This window comes from Cydia amplana, chromosome 27, assembly GCF_948474715.1.
Source record: "Cydia amplana chromosome 27, ilCydAmpl1.1, whole genome shotgun sequence".
In the NCBI taxonomy this organism is placed as follows: Eukaryota; Metazoa; Arthropoda; class Insecta; order Lepidoptera; family Tortricidae; genus Cydia; species Cydia amplana.
Window position 1 is genome coordinate 4,915,775 of NC_086095.1, and position 25,966 is coordinate 4,941,740.

Sequence of the window (25,966 nt, forward strand, 5' to 3'; positions counted from 1 at the left end):
GGACTCGCTCACCTCGTCCCCCGCACCCCAGTATTTTTGGCAGCATCGGTTTCATGAAATAATTGCTCTAAACTCCGTCTAGAGGATTCCTAGTCTATGTGTGTGACTCTAGTTAATAATGTAAAACATGGAAGATATTTCGATTAGTTTAAATTACCCCGCAGTCTAAATCGCCCCCCTGCACTTTACGGGTAAATTCAAACGTGCACTGAGAACTTTGTAACAGTGATAATAAAGTGATTGCACACGGAGTAACTTGCGAATGTTGAGACTTGCGCGTATCTCTTGGGGATATAAAGTCTTATTTTTTTATTCGGTAGACTGAAATGACAGTTAATAGTATGAAATGACATTTCATGTTCATACTATTAACTGTCATTTCAGTCTACGGAATAAAAAAACAGACTAGGTACCTGTGGATTAAGTTAATGTCTATCTATGCAGAGAGCCATCACATCTGCAGCATTAACACGCACCATAACCTTGAAGCAAGTTTAGAAGTTTACCCTGCTAATTACTAGCTCACACGTTTAACACATTCAGTGCCGAAAACCCGACTATCGGGTAGTGTATGATTTCGTTCCCAGGCCCGACGACCCGATAGTCGGGATCGTGGTGCTACAGCTTTATATGAAGAAATTGTTGTGGCCTGGCGCGGATGTCTTGTTTGGCTGGGTGGCAATGAATGTGTTAATGGCAATTATGCGTCGTGTGCAAACACTGTAATGTCAAGTTATTAAATGTTTCAATTTTCTTGACCGTATCACGTTAGACCACAGATTTAACATCAGTGTTTAATAAAAAAAACAACGGGTTGCACTCCGGGAGTGCCGGCAGAAGTGAAAACTCAATGACTAGTGCAAAATGTCTGCAGCACTATGTATAATTTCTAGCGTTATCTCGTCGAATTACTTAAAACCCCTAAGCACATCACTGTTAGTACTCGAGTTAATACCAGTTAGAGGGAAACTCACTAGATGGCATTTAAATCAATAAAGAAAAACTCAATGGCATATTATTGTAACAGTTTTTCGATCCGGTCACGTGTCCGTCTTACGTCTCTAATCTTACCTCTCGCGAGTTTAACATTTTTTCCCCATCACAAAAAGTGCACAGCGCCGCTAAAGAAGTTTTCACTTCAATAATAATGTTTACTGACAATTTGTAAACCTTTGTCTACACATATCATAAACACAATAACGCGTAACGCGTTCAAAAACCGCAAATTACGGCATTTGCATAATAGTAGTTTATGTGACTGCTACATAATGAAAGGCATTAAAACTCGATCGTGGGTTTATGAAACGAACGAAGTGAGTTTTCAATGTGTAGCAGTCACATAACCTACTATATTGCAAATACATAATAATTGGGGCATTATCTATGAAAAGGGACCTTATTCTCGATGGCGCTTACGCCGCACAGCGTCGCGCGGCATTGTATTTATATCGGAGCATCGTTAATAATGGCGTAAGCGCCATCGACCATAACGTCCCTTTCATAGATACCGTCACAATTATCAATAAAAGTGTACAGATGTAGTGCATAATTGTTTTCCATCGTATTTTCTCGGAATCGTTCGTATTTGTCATGCTACTTCAGTCAACCTCAGTACTTTTTGTACCGACACTGACTGAAATAGCGAGACACGTCCGTACGTTTCCGTGAAAATACGATGGAAAATAATGTGTTTTGTGTATTTCTGTGGCTATACGCGGTACGGTATTACAGATCAAATATATATCGACTGATGTAGTCATTCTATAACTTCAATACATATATTGGTTTTAGTTTAATACTTGAACAATTATTATAATAATTTTATATGATAACGTTATATTCTATTTTTGTTGGTGTTATAATGTTAAAAATAAGTTTGAATTGAAATTTGGTCGTCGGTCGATCGGAAAATTGATGGTCGGATAAACACCCTGGTATTTTCAGGATCTGTGCTCAATAGATAATCAGCTCTAAACACATAAGAGTAGTGTTGTTTTTTGTCTTTTACAGTACATATGGGGCTACTTTTCCGCACTAGTGCGTAAAATAGAACTTTTCGTGCGTATGTTGAAACTTTAAAGTGCCATATGTACTGTAAAACGTTGTTCGATACACGTGCGAATAGGTAATTCGCAACTCGTGTCGATTTAAAACACTCCCTTCGGTCGTGTTTTAATTTATCGCCACTCGTTTCGAATTTCCTCTTTTTCGCACTTGTATCGAAAATAACTATTTACACATTTCATTATAATAATTATTATATGTAACTATTAGCCTCGTTTTTTTTACGAAATCCAAGAAATATTGGTCTTGGTTCGACAAGCCTTACTGACTTGTCGTGGCATGGCCAGATCACCAGTCTGAAGGCTAGCTAGGGTGATATGAAGAGATTTTTCTAGATTGTAAGTGCTAAAAGTTCGTTTTTAGGCATTTACTAAGAATTCCGTAGGATTAAGCATTACGAGTTTTAACGTACGCGTACGCTGTATTCAATTAAATTAATTTTTTTATTTCAGAAATACATATCCATAAAATTGTTGGTAATTACATATTTACAAGACTTAGCTTTATGAGGTGTGGTGTAGGTATACCTATAGTTAGTTTTTTTTAACATTAGAAAAAGACTACGCGAGTACGCGATCTTGAGGTGTCTTTTAATTGAAAAACACTTTTTTTTAATCAGTAACTATTGCTTACGAAAGCAAAAGAATGTAAATAAAAACCGGCCAAGTGCGAGTCGGACTCGCGCACGGAGGGTTCCGCACCATCAACAAAAAATGGAGCAAAACAAGCAAAAAAACGGTCACCCATCCAAGTACTGACCCCGCCCGACTTTGCTTAACTTCGGTCAAAAATCACGTTTGTTGTATGGGAGCCCCACTTAAATCTTTGTTTTATTCTGTTTTTAGTATTTGTTGTTATAGCGGCAACAGAAATACATCATCTGTGAAAATTTCAACTGTCTAGCTATCACGGTTCGTGAGATACAGCCTGGTGACAGACGGACGGACGGACGGACGGACAGCGGAGTCTTAGTAATAGGGTCCCGTTTTTACCCTTTGGGTACGGAACCCTAAAAATCGTGTATAATTCATAATTGTTACGTATTGTCGTGACTTATTTTTAAAAAGTGATTTTATTTTAATAAAAAAAACACGTCAGGATTGTTTACCTTTTTTCTAATGCTAAAAAAAACGAACTGTACCCTACTAGCATCGGCTCGCAATTTCGTTTACTGCATGATCATCACTACATAGTATAAAACAAAGTCGCTTCCCGCTATCTGTCTGTCTGTATGCTTAGATCTTTAAAACTACGCAACGGATTTTGATGCGGGTTTTTTTAACAGAGTGATTCAAGAGGAACGTTTATGTATAATTTGTAAACCCGTGCGAAGTCGGGGCGGGTCGCTAGTGATTGATAAAAATGATCGTATGTCCTATGCCCTCCAGTACCATCGGTCCACTTTCCCAATCTGTCTACTTTACCAAAGGGTCAATTTTCGCGATCTGTGTACTTTACCAAACGGTCCACTTTCGCGATGTGTCCACTTTACCATCGGTCCACTTTCCCGGTCTGTCTACTTTGCCAAACGGTCCACTTTCCCGATCTGTCTACTTGAGCACGTTGTCTACTTTAGCCATTGGTTCACTCGTTTCGTAGCATAGTACCAACTTCGCGAACTTTCATTTGGCGATTCGCGAAATGTATTTTTTTTACACACAAGCCACCAGTTTCACAGAATACCAAAAACGCTTAGTGCCAGCATAATGCCAAGTCAATATGTGTCAACCACAGAGGACCGATCAGTATTGTAACAGGTGCGAGTGAGAAACCGTCATTGTTCTGACAGTATTTAATCAAATATAACTGATTGCGTTGCAGCAAATTACCGTTTTGTGACTACAACGAACAAAATGTCTGGGATCATTCCAGTAAACAATATCCCATGAAAAACATTTCATGTAAAATGTTGCCAAGACGAAACCACAAGGCCCGGACTGTCAAAAAGTTATCAGATATCTTGTAGAGCCAAGCTTAACTCTGCAAGCCCTAACATGACAAACTCTACACCTTAGTCAACATATGTGGCTTGGCCGTTTCGCTACCGTCACATGGGCGGAAGGTGATATCTATTCATTATTTTTTATTATACAATAGTTTTTGTAGTAAAAAAAACGGCCAAGCCACGTATTTTGACTAAGGTGTAGAGTTTGTGATGTTAGAGCTTGTAGAGTTAGAAGCTTGGCTCTACAAGATATCTGATAACTTTTTGACAGTCCGAGCCTTGTGGTTTCGTCTTGGCAACATTTTACATGGGATCGGAAAAGCGGACCATTTGGTCAAGTAGACCAATGAAGAAAGTGGACCGATCGGTAATTAGACGGATCGGGAAAGTGGACCGATAGGTAATTAGACGGATTGAGAAAAGCAATTAGGCAGATCGAGAAAGTAGACCGTTTGGTAAAGTAGACAGATTGGGAAAATGGACTGATGGTACTGGAGGGGTCCTATGCAGGGTCTGAAAATATCAATTCAATTCAATTCAAATAATTTATTTCAGAATAAAATTCCATAAAACATAAGTACACAACAAATACCAAATATCTCCATACCAAATTTCATCTAAATCGGTCTAAAGGTAAACAGAGAAACGAGACGGAGTTACTTTCGTTTTTGATAATATTAAATTGTCATTATATGGAACTTGCTATGTAAACAAAAGTCACTAGTAAATTCATCATTCAGAGATAATTTCAATATGGGGGTTTGTTTACATACTTAGCAAATTCCATAGAATGACACTTTAGTACGGATTATTTACTACAAAATTTTACCGGATTAAATGCCGATTTTAGAACCGTATGCATACTGGGGCATTTCATATGAAGCGGACAGGAAAAAAAAAGTGAGGTTCCCGAATTTGTTTATATTTGGTTTAGTTCTTCTTCTAGTAGGTATAAAACCGGACGCCAAATATTTTTTATATATGACGTTTATTTTAAAAATTATGAGCTTTTCAAAAATTACCGTAATTGAAATTCCGATTTTTTTAAACTCGAATATCGAATAATTTAAATATATAACTTATTATTAAACCAAGCGTTTTGTATAGAATTTTTAATGATCTTTTCAGCGAAGAAATCAATTTTGAAAAATAAATAAAAAATAATGGTTAAAACCGGAAGTAAACTTTTCGAAACCATTTTTCGAAAACTTTGACCAGTTTTTTTTTATTTTTTTTTATCTCAAAATATAGCCCTAAGTATGTACAAAATACACTAGAAGTTGCAGAATGGGATCTCCATTAGTTATGACAATAGGTCAATAAATGTACATACATGTCGCCCTGAGTGCGACGTACCGTACTGGTATACATACATATAGCAGCTGTTTAGCTTATAATTCTTATTGTAAAATAATAAAAATTATGAAATAAACTGGTTAGAATTGTTGACTTTCTTATTTCATTATGTTATGATTAGAATTTACCAGCAGTCTTACTGAATACATGTTCTTATAAGTAAAACAGCTGCTATATGTATGTATGTCGCAGGGAAATTATCAAAACAGAGATTTGAACAAATCTCTAAGGGATATGATCAAATCACGCAGGATGTTAAAATGGCGAATCCATATCATCATTTCCCTAGAAAAATTCAGTCATTTGACCAAATCACTGACTCTGTTTAGTGAAAAGACAAAATCGGCCAATAAACGCGAAACGCTTTTTCATTTCACTAGATTTGTTTAGGAATTTGACAAAATCCCTAACCACGACAGTAAGTTGACGAAACGAACTTAAAAAGTCAACTAGTTTTATCATTTCGCTAAACAGGTTTAGTGAAATGATAAAGTCTCAACTGGAAGATGGTATATGGTGATTTGATTAAATCTCTGAACGGTTTAGTGAAATGACGAAAGCAAGTACAGAATACAACAGTTTACTCTACAGTTAAGCGATTTGATCAAATCTATGACTAGATTAAGTGAAAATGTTTGAAATTATGATGCCGACAGATGTACCGATTTGGTACGGATAATTTTAAATACCTATTTAAAACAATCCCCGGTACATTACTTCCATCTAATGAACCTCTGTCTACCTTAGGGACGTCCATCAACACGCTTGATTTGATTAGCAACTCTTTAAATTTGTGCAGAGAAGTCTCTTTCATTTTTTCAGCCGATATTTTCAAAAATTTTCACTTAATCTAGTCAGAGCTTTGATCAAATCGCTTAACTGTAGAGTAAACTGTTGTATTCTGTACTTGCTTTCGTCATTTCACTAAACCGCCGTTCAGAGATTTAATCAAATCACCATATACCATCTTCCAGTTGAGACTTTCTCATTTCACTAAACTTGTTTAGCGAAATGATAAAACCAGTTGACTTTTTAAGTTCGTTTCGTCAACTTACTGTCGTGGTTAGCGATTTTGTCAAATTCCTAAACAAATCTAGTGAAATGAAAAAGCGTTTCGCGTTTATTGGCCGATTTTGTCTTTTCACTAAACAGAGTCAGTTATTTCGTCAAATGACTGAATTTTTCTAGGGAAACGATGATATGGATTCGCCATTTTAACATCCTGCGTGATTTGATCATATCCCTTAGAGATTTGTTCAAATCTCTGTTTTGATCATTTCCCTGCGACATGTATACCAGTACGGTACGTCGCACTCAGGGCGACATGTATGTACATTTATTGACCTATTGTCTTAACCAATGGAGATCCCATTCTGCAACTTCTAGTGTATTTTGTACATACTTAGGGCTATATTTTGAGATAAAAATAATTTAAAAAAAACTGGTCAAAGTTTTCGAAAAATAGTTTCGAAAAGTTTACTTCCGGTTTTAACCATTATTTTTTATTTATTTTTCAAAATTGATTTCTTCGCTGAAAAGATCATTAAAAATTCTATACAAAACGCTTGGTTTAATAATAAGTTATATATTTAAATTATTCGATATTCGAGTTTAAAAAAATCGGAATTTCAATTACGGTAATTTTTGAAAAGCTCATAATTTTTAAAATAAACGTCATATATAAAAAATATTTGGCGTCCGGTTTTATACCTACTAGAAGAAGAACTAAACCAAATATAAACAAATTCGGGAACCTCACTTTTTTTTTCCTGTCCGCTTCATATGAAATGCCCCTACTTCTACGTGTTTTCTTATCCTAAACGAACGATTGATAATAAAATAAAACATTATGATAAGTTTGTCTTTGCTAGCCCTTGTTTATAAAAAATGGTGCCGGCACCGATTGTATCAAAATAGCGTTCATATTATTGCGCTAAGTTAATTTAAAATCGGTACCTAAGTATTTCAGTCTGTATTAAGTAAGGGGTGCAATTTTATATTATTTTGTGGACCAAATGTTTTTACAAGCTTTCCTAAAAAATTCATAAATGTACTGATTAATGGTTTTATTTAATGTTTTATATATAAATATCCTCAATGTGTTTATTTAGTTCGAATGTTTTAAGCTAAGACACTTGAATAAGTGTTGGTTGGACTATATTGACCGATCAATAAGGTCTGGTGATTTTAACAATAATTGTGCCTTTTTGTTTTTCATATGGATAACTTGATGGAGTCTTAGCTTGAAGTAATTTTGATCGTATCGTTAGAAAACACTTGTTTTTAAGCAAAATTTGTACCGCTATTATATCTTAAGTGTAAAAATGTATCTCGTATATTGGTTAAATTTATTTTATTGTAAAAAAATATATGAAATTAAATGGAAGTGCTGTTTTATTTTGTGAATGCTTTGATCGAACATAGCTTTGTCTTCCCTGCTCTAATCTTCGTTTTTTAGGGTTCCGTACCCAAAGGGTACAAACGGTCCGTCTGACCGTCCGTCTGTCTGTCTGTCACCAGGCTGTATCTCATGAACCGTGATATCTAGGCAGTTGAAATTTTCACAGATGATGTATTTCTGTTGCCGCTATAACAAAAGCACGGAACCCTCGGTGGGCGAGTCCGACTCCCACTTGTCCGATTTTTTTGTGAATGCTTTGTTCGAACATATATTTTTCTTGCCTGCTCTAGCAACGGCAGAGTTACAATATTAACCCTTTACCTTTACCAGGCTAAGGGAAATATTTCCCACATACGGCACTTCAAACATGTGTTCTTTCGATTAGTAAGTGTAAGGCCTGAGTGGACGCTCTTGTTGTGCGTGCAGCGGGGCGGGGCGTGCGGCGTGCATGTTAAACAAATGCGCACGTATAGGAGCGGCCTTAGTGCACGCTGCTCACATCACGCGTGAGCCCACAGCCACGCTGCACGCGTCGCCGAGCGAGCGTCCACTCAGGCCTTACACTAAGACTAACATTCGATTGTCATTTTTGAATTCTCAGCCTGGTAAAGGGTTAAATACAAAGAGTAGTATAATATATATATATATATTAAATAATAGCCATGTCGTTGTTCAATAGTTTCTAAAACTGAACGCATCACATGCGTTGCCATGGCAACGCGACACCCACAACAAGTGATATTTGAAAACAAAACTACATCGATAGTGAAAGTTCATTAAATTGAGTGCCAGTGTTTTATAGCCTGAGGTGAGTTTAAATTATTTCTACTAAATTATTCCCAAAAAAAGTAAAACCAATAAAATCTCTATTTCTGGAAGTTAGAATAAGAAAATTTAGAAGAATTCCATAAGATAGCTAATTAAATCAGCTAGGGCTTAAGAATATAAATTATTTCTCGAAAACTGAAAAATAATATTAGATTTGCACGAAACAAAAATCTCGCAAAGTTGTTAGTTCTAAATTAGCATTTATTATCCAAAAGGATTAAAAACTTCAACCATTTAGTGACTTTGTTTATTCCTCATTTTGTATAATGTATAAGAAATCTTTTTTTTAATGCACGTGAATAAACGTAGCTAATAAAATATATAAACTCAAAAAGGGTGGTTACCTCGGAAATAGCACGCGTGGTTTAAATAAGCAAATTCCTAACCGTTTAGCTTTAGGTAGGTTAATACTCTCTTCCCCTCCAAAAATATGTCATTCGCAGTCCGCTTTTTGACTATATGTAAGTATATTATAAAGGCTGAGCACAGAAATAGATTTTTATGGGAACTAAAACTGAAATGAACTAAATATTATAGAGGTACCTTTTGTAACTTCAGAAGGGCCACGTGTGCGTTGCTGGCCTTTGAAACGTTTAGGGTTCGTCGTGTTGAAAGGCCCTTTATAAGGCCTAAGGGTGTTTGCATTTATGCAAAATCGAACCCTAACACTTTGAAATAAAGTTCATAATCAGGTGGGAAATACATTCCCTCTGCCTTTATAAAGGCAGACAAAATTAATACTTAATTTTATAGCAGTAAAGGCTAAATTTGATTACCTAGATAGTAAATCTAGTTTATTCCTTCGGGATCTCCGTACCAGGAATACATAAATCAATACGATGTTGCTATGGTTTTGTTTATTATGCCTTTTTAATATCCCTACCAGTAAAAACTTAAAAACGTAGCCAATTAAATCTTATTAAATCTTATTACTACAGAATAAGGTATCTTTTTGAATAGGGACGAATGTTTTAGGGACTCTGTTGCGTGAATGTTATGAAGCTATTAGATTAAGTGATGCAATGAATGTTGATAATCATTAATTCAATCTAAATTGGGTGCATCAGTGAGTTATCCGACATAAGTATTTTACGAGTATATATAAGTAAGTCGTGTAAGGCCTGAGTGGACGCTCGGAGCGGAGCGTTCGGCGGGGCGTGCAGCGTGGCTGTGGGCTCACGCGTGATGTGAGCAGCGTGCACTAAGGCCACTCCTATACATGCGCATTTGTTTAACATGCACGCCGCACGCCCCGCCCCGCTGCACGCCCAACATGAGCGTCCACTTAGGCCTTACACTAAATGTTATTGATTACTGCTTGTCATTTCAATTGATCGGAAAAGTTAATTTTAGAAACATATTCATTTGATTGCTTTTATATAATTAGTTTGATAGACATATTCATAAATTTTCCTTTTCAGTTACCGTAGATACTTATATAGCACGGCCACAATACTCGTAATCAATTGGCTGGGCTAGCACGACATATTTCCTCTTGTATAAATAGAGATGGTGTTTCTACGAGCGTGCATGCTATGGCCGCTTCTGGCGGCCGTGCAGGCCAAGTGGATTGAGGGACGCATCGACACCAAAGACGTACGTAACTTTGTTTAATAACTATTAAATTAACACATTCATTGCCACCCAGCCAAAAGACATCCGCGCCAGGCCACAACAATTTCGTGATATAAAAGCTGTAGTAGGTACACGATCCCGACTATCGCGTCGTCCGGCCTGGGAACGAAATCATAAAATACCAGGCACATGCCATAAAAAATATTTTATGCCAAAAATGTAAAGCATTTTCATTTTGGAAAAGAGCTGATATACTCTTCAATCTGCTGGATCGATTTCTATCAAACGTAGCTAAGAACTCATTTGAAAACAATATAATAATGCGAGTGCGATGTCATCAGGGGGGTCAATGTACAGTCGCCTTCAGATACATCGTAGCGGCCAAGGAGCTCACAAATATCTGAACACGCCTTTATTATCAAGGCGTTAGAGTGCGAGTCCAGATATTTCTGAGCACCACGGCCGCTTCGATATATCTGATGGCGACTGTACGATAATATACAGGGTGCTTCCTGTAACAGGAGCAATAAATTAAACTGTAGGCTGTACTCCTCAAACTGACCAACATTTGTTCAGCAACTTTTAAAAATTATGAATCCTTTAGACTTCGTCTTTTTCATACAAAATAAATATTGCCTTCAATGTACGCTGACATCAGTTTGACGTTGTTTGTCACGCTTTTAACATAACAAAATTTGCAATACATTGCGTCTTAGAATAAACTTTAAAGTGTAATAAAAATCAAAACCTGAGTCGATGCCTGTAGCTGATTGTAAGTTTGTGTTTACCTGACGAAGCCTGCGTTGCGGATATAAAAGTATGGTCTCTGAATAAACTATATATATTCCACAGTGAAAAAAAAAAAAAAAAAAAAAAACCTGAGTTATTTCCAAAAGTTGCTGAACAAATGTTGGTCAGTTTGAGGAGTACAGCCTACAGTTTAATTTATTGCTCCTGTTACAGGAAGCACTCTGTATGTGCAAAGCGTCTCTTTTTTAGTAGGTCATATAATAAAATTGCCTACATACTTTTAAAACTTTCAGAACTGGGCGTTCCTCGCTCGTTTCTGCTTCCTGTCACTGGAGGGTCAGTTCGAATACCTGATCGAGTATGACAAGGACATGGGCACGCCAAATCTACTGCTGTATTATGATGATGATAGCCAGTGGCCGTCGGTGTACCATAGTTCTAAGGTAAGAATAGGGTATTTGATTACTAGTCAAATCAGTGTCTTTTTTCGAACTGTCAAAACGATTTTGCTACTATGGAATTTATATGAAACGTCTATTTTTTTATTCGGTAGACTAAAATGACATTTCATAATATGAACATAAATTACATAAAATAACATTTCATAACATGAAATGTCATTTTAGTCTACCGAAGCATTAGCATGTGACATCACAATCAAATTACCTACTTTTTAGGGTTTTGTATAAGTTTTAAAATAGAAATTGTACACATACACATATACATATAATCACGCCTATTTCCCGGAGGGAAAGACCACGAAGAGGGGAAGAGGAAGTGGGGAAGTGCAGAGACCACGGATTTCCATTTGCTACGATCCTGACATACCTACCTCTTTCGCTTCCGTTACTTTCATAACAAATAAATAATAATAGAAATTGTGTCTAAAAATAACTGCTGTCTACGTTTCTCTATTAATCTTCTGTTGCTGTATTTCATGCATGGTCAAAATATTTTTAAATACAGTCAAATACCCTACTGTCATATAGGCACCTACTGAAAATGCGGCTCTATGATATCGTTGGTTTTGGCCTCTTGGCCGCGGCGAGACGTGATTGGTCAAATTCATTATAGTTCACTTAAGTGTTTCATAATGAATTCATTATAGTTGAGTCGGGAACCCATAGTGAAATGCGATTATAGATGCTGCCCCCTACAGGCCGTGTACGTCCTCTATGGCACAGAATAAGTAATAGTATTATCATACAGAACGGCCACGCACCGCCCCGCCCCAACTCGCATTACCTCCCCCCGTGCTCGCCCCGTGACATGAATCTGGCGGACTTCTGGCGTACTCTCAGTAAAGCGACTTACACACACATACACAATGACACGTGTACAGACGTGCCGCGCACACATATAAACGCAAATGATTTTTGATGTATGGCGTGTCCGCCCTGTAAGTAAGGTACTGTGTTGCAGTGCATTTGTTTACTTTGTTTGTCACTTTTTGATGCTGACTGTACCAGAAATACGAGGGCTAGAACACAATCTACCATCAATACGCTACTTATACCTAATATGATCGTAGACCTGCAAAGAGCGAGAGGCAGTGTTAAACAAAGCGGGACAGAATCAGATAATCAAGCTGTCCCATTGGTTCCCGGACACCGAGTATTCTGGTTGCATCGTCACTAAGGAGAGTAAGGAGCTACCGGCAGAGAAAAGGTAAGCAAAGTTAACGCCATCTACTCGACAGTAGGCCAAAAGTATGGCGCCATCGCTCGAAAAGATTGACACCATACCTATGGCCTAGTCTCGAGAAGATGGCGTTAATTTTTGACATTTAACAAATTGACACATATCAGTGAAAGAATAAGGATCAAACTCAAATGGCGTTCTAACAGTTTTAATCTTCCGTCAAACGATGGCAGTAAATTTACTGTGGCTACATAGTTTTAAGTTTATAAAATACATATGTCTTAATTCTGTATTAAGTAGAAACGTCTGCGAACGATGCTATTAAGCTTCGAAATAATAAATTAATTTAGTATGGGATAGCGCATCATTACTGGTGAATTTCCAATATGATTTGGAACTCTGGTAGCCGTTTAAGAAGTGTAGTACTCTTACGGTAGATGTCACTATGAGCCTCCCTAGGGCTCATATATGGTGGAAATATTCGCTGAATTGGGTACGGTCTTGGTAGCTCAGATGGAAGAGCACTGTACTAGTGATCCAGTGGTCGTGGGTTCAAGTCCCACCCAAGACAGTGAATTTTTCCACTTTTAATTTATTTCGAAGCTTAATACATATGTCTGTAAGGTATTTGTAATATGGGCCTTGTTGCCTGATTTAAATTTCTAAATAAAAATAAAATAAATGCTTAATTTACTTTGACAATCCGCCTGTTTCAAATTCGCTTTGACTATACCATAAAAGTAGAATACTTCACTAAGTTATTATTAAGTCATTGACTACAGTCGCGGTTACTATAATACTTCAAATCTATTTCCAGCTCATCAACCACCCCCAAACCCACCAAAACTACAGCAAGACCCAGAAACACAACAAACACAACCAGCGAGCCTTCAGACCCGACCTACTACAACCAGTTCCTCAGACCTACCATGGCGTCCACTACCGTCTCCGATAATTCTACCATTTCTACCAATTCTACCACGTGGTTTGAAGTAGTACCTACGGATGAATTTTCTACTACTACGGTGGCCGAAGATGAATTGTGGGAAAGTATTGGGGGTGAAAATGATACGAAGATGGAAAAGTTAAATGATGTGGAAATGATGTTTGATAATGATAATAGTAAGGTAAGAATAGTAAATTGTGTATTGTGTCACAAGGGAGCGAAATGACATATTTACGGCGAGGTACATTGAATCCTGAACGAAGCGAAGGATTCTAAAATGAAATCCCGCGCGTAGAAAGTGTTATCGCCCAAGGTGGAAATTATTTTGCTACCATGTGACACCATACTGCTTTTCATATAAGTAGGTACAATAAAAAAAAGGGTCCTAGAACAGAAAAGTGGCACTTTGATCCCTCCTAGTAGGGAAGGAAAGTGGCACTTTGATACCTCCTAGGAGGGAATAAAAAGCCCTTTTCAACAGACTTCGAAAACAGGAGGAGTCCGCACCGACTTCAAACGTTTCAGTTGCTAGCGCATATAAAACGGGATAATATTTTATTATGTCCTTTTTAAGTCGGTTTTACTTTTTTTTTAAAGAAATTTTTTGAATATGTTTTTTCTACTTTTCATTGTTGGACTTTAAATGTATGACTCGAAAACATACCTGAACGTTAAATTTTCCAGCACAAAATCAAGCGTTCAACCTCCGAGCTTCTCGAACGCTACCGCCGCCGCCGACTCAACTCCGTATCCAACCAGCCTGGCCAGGGCTCCGTGGAGCGTCTGCTGGTCTCCTGCCACAACTCTAGACGATTCCGCTCCGCTAGGGAGCGCTGGTGGTTCATCGCGATCAGCAACTGCGATAGCCCAAAGGTATTTATTACAAAATCTAGGTCAACTTAAGATTTAGAAGGTTTCTGCAGCCTCAACTCCGTACCCAACCAGCCTGGCCAGGACTCCGTGGAGCGTCTGCTGGTCTCCTGCCACAACTCTAGACGGTTCCGCTCCGCTAGGGAGCGCTGGTGGTTCATCGCGATCAGCAACTGCGATAGCCCAAAGGTATTTATTACCTAACAGTCATATTTGTGTTACCAAATCTAGGTCAACTTAAGATTTAGAAGGTCACTGCAGCCTCAACTCCGTACCCAACCAGCCTGGCCAGGGCTCCGTGGAGCGTCTGCTGGTCTCCTGCCACAACTCTAGACGGTTCCGCTCCGCTAGGGAGCGCTGGTGGTTCATCGCGATCAGCAACTGCGACAGTCCGAAGGTATTTATTACCTAACAGTCATATTTGAGATAATAAATCTAGGTCAACTTAAGATTTAGAAGGTCACTGCAGCCTCAACTCCGTACCCAACCAGCCTGGCCAGGGCTCCGTGGAGCGTCTGCTGGTCTCCTGCCACAACTCTAGAGGGTTCCGCTCCGCTAGGGAGTGCTGGTGGTTCATCGCGATCAGCAACTGCGACAGTCCGAAGGTATTTATTACCTAACAGTCATATTTGAGATAATAAATCTAGGTCAACTTAAGATTTAGAAGGTTACTGCAGCCTCAACTCCGTACATAACCAGACACGACAAGGCTCCGTGGAACGTTTTCTGTTCTCCTGCCACAACTCTAGACGATTCCGCTCTGCTAGGGAGCGCTGGTGTTGTGACACAGGGTAAGGGTAAGGTACAGTTCCATTTGTAATACAGTGCCAGTTGCACCATCTGCACTTGACAGACTGATCAACGTCAGCCGGCGCGCCGCAGCGGTTTACTATGAGACTTTCCATACAATAAAATTTAGCGAAATCTTTAACGATGACAAACAGTTTGGTGCAACCGACCCTTAAGTAGAGTCCAGACGAGCTGGGCAAATCGACCGATTTGATCAGGAAAATAATTGGCGCCAATCTAAGACTCCGCTGTCCATCCGTCTGTCACCAGGCTGTATCTCACGAACCGTGATAGCTAGACAGTTGAAAATTTCACAGATGATGTATTTCTGTTGCCGCTATAACAACAAATACTAAAAACGGAATAAAATGAAGATTTAAGTGAGGCTCCCATACAACAAACGTGATTTTTGACCGGAGTTAAGCAACGTCGGGCGGGTCAGTACTTGGATGGGTGACCGTTTTTTTGCTTGTTTTGCTCTATTTTTTGTTGATGGTGCGGAACCCTCCGTGCGCGAGTCCAACTCGCACTTGGCCGGTTTTTGTGTCCGCACCTACTGATTTGATCGGGGAATCTAATTGGCGTTTGCGTCCGCACGGTCTGATTCCATCGGACGATTTCATCAGATTGGCGAAAAATTGTCTCGTCCGGACTCCACTTTAATCAGGCGTTAAACCAAAGACTCGTCTATTTATCAAGTCACAAAAAAAAAATCGGCTGCGAATGCTGAAGCGGTACATGATTCCGCTGCGGGGGAAAGATGAGGCAGCTCGGACACAAGCGATGGTCTAAGTTAGACCAACAAAAGTTTGCAACGATTCTGATAGCACACGCAGTGCAAGTGTTATTTTAAATGTCAAACTTCTATGAAATTATGACGTATAAATAACACTTGCACTGCGTATGCTGTCTAAATCGTTGCAGACTTTTCTTGGTCTAACTCTACGTGTCTTAACAGGTGAGGGTCAAAACCTGTGAAAGGAAATTTTGCCCAGGGCGTCCTAACGAACGTTTAATGATTACACTGATTTCTGGTTAAACTTAAGAGAAATTGTAATTATTTTGACCTCGTTTTAGGGGTTGGACATCAGATACAAGTTCCTCATGACCAACGGACCAGATGGGGACTTCTGGCATGAGCAGTTCTCTGCTGATGAGTTCTGTAAGTTAAACCTTGGTTTTCGCTCATATTAAAGGCATAGGTACAGTGGGCCAAGAAAGTGGTCTACCAGTTTTGACAAAAGTTTCTGCGAGATCTAAGGATCGCTAAGGTTGACAATTGTCACTGACATAATATTATTGCAAGGGGAAATCGACCTTGTTGTCTCATGACGTTCAAACGAACCTCAACCGTAGGGTGGTAGACCACATTTTTGGCCGACTGTACCTAAGGTTCAAAATGGAAAAATGTATATGTAAATGTATTTGCCAGATCATGAAATTCCTAGGCATATGGTAAAACGTGAAAACCGTTGTTTCTTTTCCTGAGTCGACGAAGCTCCGCAACGCGGGGTTCCTACACATATGAAGACAACATTTTTTTGATTCCTAAATGTAGGTACTCGTGATTTTTTAAGTAAATTTACCTATACACAACCTTGGGAACAATTCAAATTATTTTATTAAATATTTTGATTTGTGTTATTTTTAAGTAGTCACACTACTCTATATAAATTATAAACTACGCCAAAGACGCCTAGTCTTATTAAGATGGCATATAGTCACAGAATAAATAATAGTACTAAGTAAGTACAGAAGACTCACTCTCTAACAAAACGCGTCTGTTACGATCAGGACAGATATGGCCGCTAGGTGGCGACAGCGCCACGCGCGGCTTATGGCTTTCCCCAAAATTGGTGTGGAACGGATATACTTTTAGCTACCTGTAGCAAAGCGACGAAATCGCGGAGTGAGACACGCCTGATATAGTCGAGAAATTGGCACGGGTTCCACCGTGGCGGGGTGGCCGAGGGGTTCAAGGCATTAGCCCGGATTGCTAAAGACGCCGGTTCGAATCCGACCTTCACCACTGGAGGGCTTCGTCACTTTTCCTTTAATATATGACATCTATTTCAGTTTAAATTCAACTATGTTTGTCCTTCCAGATGTCCTGCCGGTCCTTTTGGCATATACCTTCGCCTACTTCATCGTGATGGTGGCAGTTGTGCTGTGCAGCATAGAGCTGAAATCGCGCCATCTACTTCACTCCACGTACAAGTTGTTCCTTATGTCAGTGAGTGCTCAGGTATGCTGTCTCTTTCGCTTCTGGTCAGTGTCTTTTTTTCAGTGAGTCACCAACGGAGCGGCAGCTGACGTTCATGAAGCTTTCACGATTGTCAAGAAACATATATCTCTCTTAACCAATTTACGAGTGCCCGGGAAGTCAGTCTAAGCTAATTCTGGTCTTTCTAGTGACGAGGTGTGAAAGCGGCATTGTTAACAGGAATTAGACATTTATAGTGGCACTGGCATACTCTGTCACTGCAGTCTGTGCAGAGTTAGCTTTCCTATTCTAAGTGCTACGAAATTTGAAACCTTTTTACACGACTGCCCAAACAAAAAGAGTGTATTGTTTTATATCTATTTTCAGCAAACAGGCGTGATCATACAGACCTTAGCCTACATTCGCTACGCTACCCACGGATTTGGCGGTGACGGGGCCAGAGTTGTTGGTAAGTTAACTAAAGGTTTCGTCACACAGGTGCGTTTTTCGGGCGGGGCGTGAGCGGGGCGCGTCGCTTTTACATATAAGACGCTCACGGCCCGTCCGGAAAACGCGCCTGTGACGAAAAGTTAACACAATTTTACATAGTTAAGACTGTTTAAGACTACAACTTTGAATGGACTTATCTCCAAGGTGCCTAGCCAACGTGTAGTTATCTCTCTCTTATATCACTCTTCCATATTAGTGTGTTAGACCGTTGCGTTTTGATCTCTATGGAGCGCAAACGATTAGCACGTTAATTGGCTAAGCACCCTGCTACTAAGTCTAAGAGTATACGCACTTCTTGCGTAAACTTTACGTTTCAATTCAATTACTTATTTATCGAATCCATAATTGATCCATAATTGTTAGTACTTACAACAAATCTTAAAATTAATCGTTTACTTATCGGGAAATGTTATATGTACAGTCAGCAGCAGAAGTTGCTAAGCGGGCGAGGTGTTCAAAATTACCTTGACCTTACTCTTAATAATAAAGTCGCGTCAAGATCATTGTGAACACCTCGCCTGCTTAGCAACTTCTGCTGCTGACTGTACCTATGGTTGTTGAATGTCACATATTGTAAATGGTCTGTTCCAGGTCAATTCCTCTGCGGCATATCAGAAACGACATTCTTACTTCTGTTGGTGTTATTAGGCAAGGGTTACACCGTGACGCGTGGAAGGCTTAAGGCTGGCTTCACAGTCAGACTTACTGTCTTCATGTGTTGCTATGTACTGGCGTATATTGCACTCTTCATCTATCAGGCTAAGGTAGGCGATAGGTAAATTTAAAAAAAAATTAAGTATGTCATATTCGTAGGTATGCCGTAATAACATATACTAATCTATGGGTATGCCAAATCCTATGATAGGTAGGTACCAATGGACTGGGTGGACCAACTATTTCTTGTTGTTATTCGGTCCGGTTAGCCAAGAGACAATAGTAGCATAGTTTGTTAGCAGACATTGTACACCACCTTCTTCTGACACGCTTGATAGACGACCCTCTATGGAAAGGGTTTATAAGTATCACAAAAAAGCGTGTTTGGTGAATTTAAATGCCTAAAAATCAGGTTTTAAAAAGTGACCCAGGAGAACGTAATCATGGAAACGAGTGGCAAGAAAAAGTTGATTCACCCGACTACGGTCTTCTGTAACTTTTGGTGTCCGTTGGAACCAGAATATTTTTTAAGTTTTTAGCCTAATTGCATTTATGTTTCAGGCATTTGATCCGGGCGAAGTTCTGTATCTTTACGAGAGTCCCGCCGGGTACGGGCTCATTGTACTACGAGTCGCAGCTTCATGTGTCTTCGCCTATTCTGTCTTCTTCACCGTTAGAAAGTACCCTGAGAAGGTACGCTACACTGCATCTTGTCAGTCGTTATAGCATAGCCATAGACAGAATAATTGTAACGTTATCGATGAAAAGGGACCTTATTGTCAATAGCGGTTACGCCATTATTAAGGATGCTCCGATATAAATATTACTGAATCGCGATTAGAAAGGGATTGAGATAGCTGTCAATCCATATTGATTTTGACGTAAGTGTATGGATTGACAGCTATCTCAATCCCTTTCTAATCGCGATTCAGTAATACAATGCCGCGCGACGCTGTGCGGCGTAAGCGCCATCCCTTTTCATAGATGATGCCCCAATTTAATCACGTTTTTGGGCATATTAAGACACTCTAAAACAGGGGCTACCAACATTTTTCTTGCAAAGCTTGAGGCTGGACCAGGGCCTACCAACATTTTTCTTGCAAAGCTTGAGGCTGGACCAGGGCCTACCAACATTTTTCTTGCAAAGCTTTAGGCTGGACCAGGGGCTACCAACATTTTTCTTGTAAATCTTGAGGCTGGACCAGGGGCTACCAACATTTTTCTTGCAAAGCTTGAGGCTGGACCAGGGCCTACCAACATTTTTCTTGCAAAGCTTGAGGCTGGACCAAGGCCTACCAACATTTTTCTTGCAAAGCTTGAGGCTGAACCAAGGCCTACCAACATTTTTCTTGCAAAGCTTGAGGCTGGACCAGGGGCTACCAACATTTTTCTTGCAAAGCTTTAGGCTGGACCAGGGGCTACCAACATTTTTCTTGCAAAGCTTGAGGCTGGACCAGGGGCTACCAACATTTTTCTTGCAAAGCTTTAGGCTGGACCAGGGGCTACCAACATTTTTCTTGCAAAGCTTGAGGCTGGACCAGGGCCAACCAACATTTTTCTTGCAAAGCTTGAGGCTGGACCAGGGGCTACCAACATTTTTCTTGCAAAGCTTTAGGCTGGACCAGGGGCTACCAACATTTTTCTTGCAAAGCTTTAGGCTGGACCAGGGGCTACCAACATTTTTCTTGCAAAGCTTGAGGCTGGACCAGGGGTTACTAACATTTTTTTGCGAAGCTTGAGGCTAGACCAGGGGTTACCAACATTTTTTGCACAGATTGAGACAAGACCAGAAATTACCAACATTTTTTTGAAAACCTTAAGGCTCTTTCTCCTTTTTACAGAACATGTTCTACTGTCCATTCTTCATCTGCGGCACCCTCTGGTTCTACGCGGGCCCGCTTTTTATCCTTACTGCCAACGCTTACATTGGTATTTATTTTATATCTAACTAATATACTCTTACTACAAGCATACCTACGCCTTCCTCTGATCAAATCGGGGAAATCCTGAAGAAAGGCCAGGTCAAGAGCACCCTAAACCGGCGAGCGTGTATGAGGAATGTTATGAAAGTAACGGAAGCGAAAGAGGTATGTCAGGATCGTAGCAAGTGGAAATCCGTGGTCTCTGCCTACCACACCGGGAAATAGGCGTGATTATATGTATGTATGTACCTACGCTACGCCTAACTGATGGTAACCAGTTACTGTGCTTACATTGGTAGGGTGAAGACTAAACTTCGTCAATATGTTTGAGGCGCCGTCGCTAGAATAAAAGCTTTATAGACTCCTGTATCCCCCCCCCCCCCACCCTTCGAGTGTCACTTGCGCATTGCTGACCCTTTAAGAACTTGTTTAGCTCCATTTTTTGGCTTGTCTCCTATACTGAATTACTAGGTATTTAATTAAGTAAATTATTTGTGATTTGCAGACAAATGGGTGAGGGAGAGCGTAGTTACTGCCGTCCTTCTTCTCATCTCCTTTAACGGACACGTCATGTTTTTGGTAAGTTTTTTTTTCTAGTAAGGTAAGGGAAAGTACAGCCATGGTGGAGTGGCCTCTAACCCCACACACTTTTATAAGTTGTCGCGTTTTCCCCAAAATAACACTGCTTTTTTTTTCAAAATCTAGCATTTATTTCAAACCATAGAACTGTGTTACTTTTTGAAGTTGTCACTCTACCCGTAACACGAGGGATACAAAGTGAAACGTTTTCTAAATGCAACCTGTCACGTACCTATAGTTTATTATAGGTAACCTATACGTAATAGATATTATTGTAAATTCAGTTAAAACAATTAATTCATTACATGTATTTAGTTTTTAACTCTAGCTGAGGACAGTGTAACCAAAGACTCATCTGCGTTGAGATTTTTGCGTTTACCAGATTTTTATTGAAAACTATTTCAGTTGCTGACACTGCCAGTATTCGCCAACAAGAATTTTCCGTACCACGTGCGAACCACGCAAATTGGAGTTATGGAGGTTCGTATATCTCTCTTTAGACAAATATGTGTAAGGCGTGAGTGGACGCTCGCTCGGCGACGCGTGCAGCGTGGCTGTGGGCTCGCGCGTGATGTGAGCAGCGTGCACTAAGGCCGCTCCTATACGTGCGCATTTGTTGAACATGCACGCCGCACGCCCCGCCCCGCCGCACGCACAACATGAGCGTCCACTCAGGCCTTACACTAAAGAGAGTGTATAGAGAGTTACTGTCATGGTAAATTATGTAGTCACAGTACATTTACTGCCATCTTTCGAGAGAAGATTAAAACTGTTAGAACGCCATTTGACTTTGATCCTTATTATTTCACAGATATGTGTCAATTTGTTAAATGTCAAAAATTAACGCCATCTAGCTCCGCGATTTCGTTCTGGATTTCGTCGCTTTGCAACAGTTAGCTAAAAGTACATTCGTTCCACACCAATTTTGGGGAAAGTCATAAGCCGCGCGTGGCGCTGTCACCACCTAGCGGCCGTATCTGTGCTGATCGTAACAGACGCGTTTTGTTAGAGAGTGAGTCTTCTGTACCTAGTACTATTATTTATTCTGTGGCCAAAGGTATGGCGCCATCGCTCGAAAAGATTGCACCATACCTTTGGCCTAGTCTCAAGTAGATGACGTTACTTTTTGACATTTAACAAATTGACACATATCAGTGAAAGAATAAAGATCAAAGTAAAATGTCTCGAAAGGTCATTCTTTTTACAGGTGACCGGAAGTACCGGTCTAGACGGGTTCGGACACAACGCGTACCATCCGAGCAACGGAACTGCTCAGACCGTCATCATACCCCTCACAAGGTAAGTAGTATATGTTTTTAAGCTTCGAATAAAATTAAAAGTGGAAAAATTACTGTCTTAACCCATACAAAAAAAACACCCATCCAGACCCATCATAATATGGTGGAAAGATTTGCTGTCTATTGATGAGGTCTTGGTGGCTCAGATGGCAGAGCGCTGGAGTATCGATCCAGAGGCCGTGACTTCAGGTCTCGCCCAAGACAGTAATTATTCCACTTTTAAATTTATACGAAGCTTAATAGCATCGGTCGCAGGCGTTTCTGCTTGTTAAAAATTAAAATATGTTTTTATTTAAATTGCCTACTCGAAAATTCTACTTTATTCATAAATCATAATAGTACCATCCCCATTTTTTATTTCAGACGCACAGAAGAGCTGATAGGCAACATGTACAACCAATACATGGCCACCGCCCCCCCTCTGGACACCCCCCTAAACGGCATCAAACGCATCCACTCCCTCTCCCCCAAAAACCAGCTAGTCCAGCAAGACAGCACCGACACCAACACATCAGACGACATAAAACCCGAAATATTTACAGTCGAGAACCAAATGTCAAAACTAGAGTTGCCAGTCGAAAAAAATCTACCAAATCCAGTGTTGCCACAGGATAGTGTGGAAAAACTACCAAAGATGCCGCATGAGACGGGTAATGGTAGTGAGATGCCAAGTGTGATGAGGTCGAGAAGGAATATATTGGAACCTTTGAAGAGGGATGACGTGCCGGTGCCGTCGTGGTCGCTTGCTAAGGGGCCTAGCGTTATTGCTATGCATAAGAAAAAAAATAGTGAAGAAGGTAAGCATGAAAATATTTAACCATTTTTAATTAAGCAGATACAGTCTGGCAAAAAAGAGTAGAAATTAAAAAGTGGCAATACTGTATAGTTCGTTTTTTTTAGCATCAGAAATAAGGTAAACAATCTTGATGTGTCTTTTGGAAAAACAAATTTTAAAAATAAGTTACGGCAAATATGTAACAATTATGAATCTAATACGATCATTTATATTCTTCTGCTTTCATAAGTAATAGTTACTGATTTTTAAAAAGCGTTTTTCAATTAAAAGACATGTCAAGATCGCTTACCTTCTTTCAAGTTCTTTCTAATGCTAAAAAAAACGAACTATAGTGTCGTCCCTTTCAAATCAATCTAAGAAAAACGGGACGACACTACAGTGTTGCCACTTTTTAATTTCTACTCTTTTTTGTCAGACTATACATACGCAAGCGATACTTAAAAATTTTAAATTGAAAGAAAAATGGAAAATTCACCGTTACGTACTTCCGTTCTTTTGGAAGACCGGTCAAATTGCTCTTAACAACTGAGCTACCGGAGCTTGCTAGAAACGTGCGAATTCTTCCTAATTGTGATCTAAAAAGTGGTAGGTACAGTCAGCAGCAGAAGTAGCTAAGCGGGCGAGGTGTTCAAAATTTCCTTGACGCGCTCTTATTCTCTTAACAATAAAGTTTAGCAACTATTGCTGCTGCCAGTACGTAAAAACCAACGTCACCTTAAAGACCGACTTTTCTATTTCCAGATCCTCCAGAACCAATAGCCAACGGTAAGAAAGTCCCCCCGGTCCGCAACGGTCTTCACCAGAGTTCTGGAGCCATTTCCACCATCCACGAGGGTCGGGAGCAGAGTTACCCGCCTCCCAGCACGTTGCAACTCTTCAACGCCAAGCAGGAGAGTGGGGGGTAACGTAGGGAGGGGGGGGGGGGAACGTGGGGAGGGGGGGCATCATCCACGAGGGTCGGGAGCAGAGTTACCCGCCTCCCAGCACGTTGCAACTGTTCAACGCCAGCAGGACCGAGAATGCGCCGTAACTGGGGGTACGCTAAGAGTTGGAGGGATTCATTTTGAATTTTTTTTTTAAAGATGTGTCCCGCCGAGTTTGTTGCCGGTCCCATATTGGGATGCCCTCCTCCAATTGAGGGGGGATTTAAATCTTCTCGGGGCAGAGGTGTAGGGTTGGAGCCGGTCTACCTAGCTTTATTTGACGTGCATAAGCGCATTGTAATTATGCCTACTTGAATAAACTATCTTTTATCTTTATCTTATCTTAACGTGTGTGATTAATACCTGAGTGAATCAACTTTTTCTTGTCACTCGTTGCCATGGATACCTTCTCCTGGGTCACTCTTTAAAACCTGAGTTTTAGGCATTTAAATTCACCAAACACGTTTTGTGATACTTATGAACTCTTTCCATTGAGGGTCGTCTACCAAGCGTGTCAGAAGAAGTCTATTGTCTCTTGGCTGACCGGACAGAATAACAAGAAATAGTTGATCCACCCACCTAATGCTAGCTATTTAAGGCTATGCTATGGTTATGGTGGCTAGTTATTGAAGGGCGGCTAGTTATTGAAACCTTACACTAAAATGAATTCTGTTTATAGGTGAATAGAATTCATTTTTAGTATAAGGTGGCTAGTTTATTAACCGGTGGCCAGTAATTGACGATTTACCTACCCTAACCTAAATACCTTGGTCGTCAGTTCCCTATTATTATTAAAAAATATATTTTCTATGACACGTGATATTTTTTTCTGATTGATATTAGGCATTGACGGGATTTGCAAATACAGGTACGCATAATGTTTTACTAGGTATCGCATTTTCACGGAATCTATTTCAGTCAGTCTCAGTGTCTCAGTACAGTACTAAGGTTGACTGAAGTAGCATGACAAATAAAAACGTTTCCGAGAAAATACGATGTTATGTTAAACCAAGATAAGGTATGCCACGATTTTGATAGCACAAGCAGTGCAAGTGTTAAACGTCAAACTTCTAGAAATATTTTATTTAATAGCCATTCATGTAGGGTTTTCTTAAATTTATTAATTGGCAAGCATTTAATGTCAGGTGGCAACTTATTAAATATTTCCACACACATAGCAGGGCAGTTTTTGTTAAAAATTGCAGTTCAGTGTTAAGTTATAGACGGACTCAATTAATAAGTTAATTGATAAGTAATTAAGTTAACTAATGGCACCAGTCTTTCCTTCTTTGCAAAACTCTTTTGTAAAGGCAAAGGTAAGGTAAACGCACAGACAAGACATCCTCTAGACTGAGCATAGTAACGCTACCCCCTCTGCCACTTATACGGTAGTTTTACTCCATCTTCGAGTCAATCCCGTGCCGTGATTGGTCCGTGTCTTTGAACGGACCAATCACGGCACGGGATTCGCTCACCTCGTCCCCCGCACCCCCGTATTTTTGGCAGCATCGGTTTCATGAAATAATTGCTCTAAACTCCGTCTAGAGGATTCCTAGTCTATGGGTAAACGTACTGGTGCTTGACGCGGTCCCAGTCACACATGCGGACATGTCATCTTGAAACTTAAGTCATTGTCAATAGAGGTGACAGCAGGATGACATCTATTTGGGCACTAGCATGTCGAGCACTAGTACATTTACCTTATACGTAGCTTAGATATAAGTTTTAAAAAGTTGTTATTTACAAGCTTTAATTTAGTTTATTTTCAAGCAATACAAACAAAATAATATTTAAAACAGTTCCCGATCGAGCTGGATTATGCTTGTAACAAATAAGTCTCATTATGATCTCAAAATAATTTAATGCATTCGTTTTTACTATGTTTTTTTAGTTAATTATGTAAGTAGCATTTGTTT

General features: G+C 39.7%; 1 protein-coding gene and 1 non-coding gene across 2 annotated transcripts; both read left to right on the plus strand.

Annotated features, from left to right (window-relative positions):
* The first annotated feature begins 10,107 nt into the window (after window positions 1-10,107).
* On the plus strand, window positions 10,108-24,032 carry LOC134660511 (transmembrane protein 145-like). Its single transcript, XM_063516283.1, has 16 exons — window positions 10,108-10,190; window positions 11,213-11,362; window positions 12,451-12,587; window positions 13,378-13,687; window positions 14,191-14,379; window positions 16,243-16,327; window positions 17,271-17,410; window positions 17,756-17,837; window positions 18,470-18,642; window positions 19,094-19,225; window positions 20,374-20,461; window positions 20,960-21,033; window positions 21,439-21,513; window positions 22,241-22,332; window positions 22,695-23,128; window positions 23,869-24,032. Exons 1-16 carry the CDS (start codon window positions 10,125-10,127, stop codon window positions 24,030-24,032), a joined length of 2,391 nt encoding a protein of 796 aa, XP_063372353.1. The 5' UTR covers window positions 10,108-10,124.
* Window positions 13,059-13,131, plus strand: Trnat-agu (transfer RNA threonine (anticodon AGU)). The gene has a single exon. It is a non-coding gene; the product is annotated as a tRNA-Thr (tRNA).
* Window positions 24,033-25,966: the final 1,934 nt, after the last annotated feature.

Coding starts and splice junctions, on each gene's coding strand:
- LOC134660511 (XM_063516283.1), top strand. CDS start 10,125: ATGCTATGGCCGCTTCTGGCGGCCGTGCAGGCCAAGTGGATTGAGGGA. Junction 20,462..20,959: donor TACTGCCAACGCTTACATTG/GTATTTATTTTA, acceptor TGTGATTTGCAG/ACAAATGGGTGAGGGAGAGC. Junction 23,129..23,868: donor GAAAAAAAATAGTGAAGAAG/GTAAGCATGAAA, acceptor TTCTATTTCCAG/ATCCTCCAGAACCAATAGCC.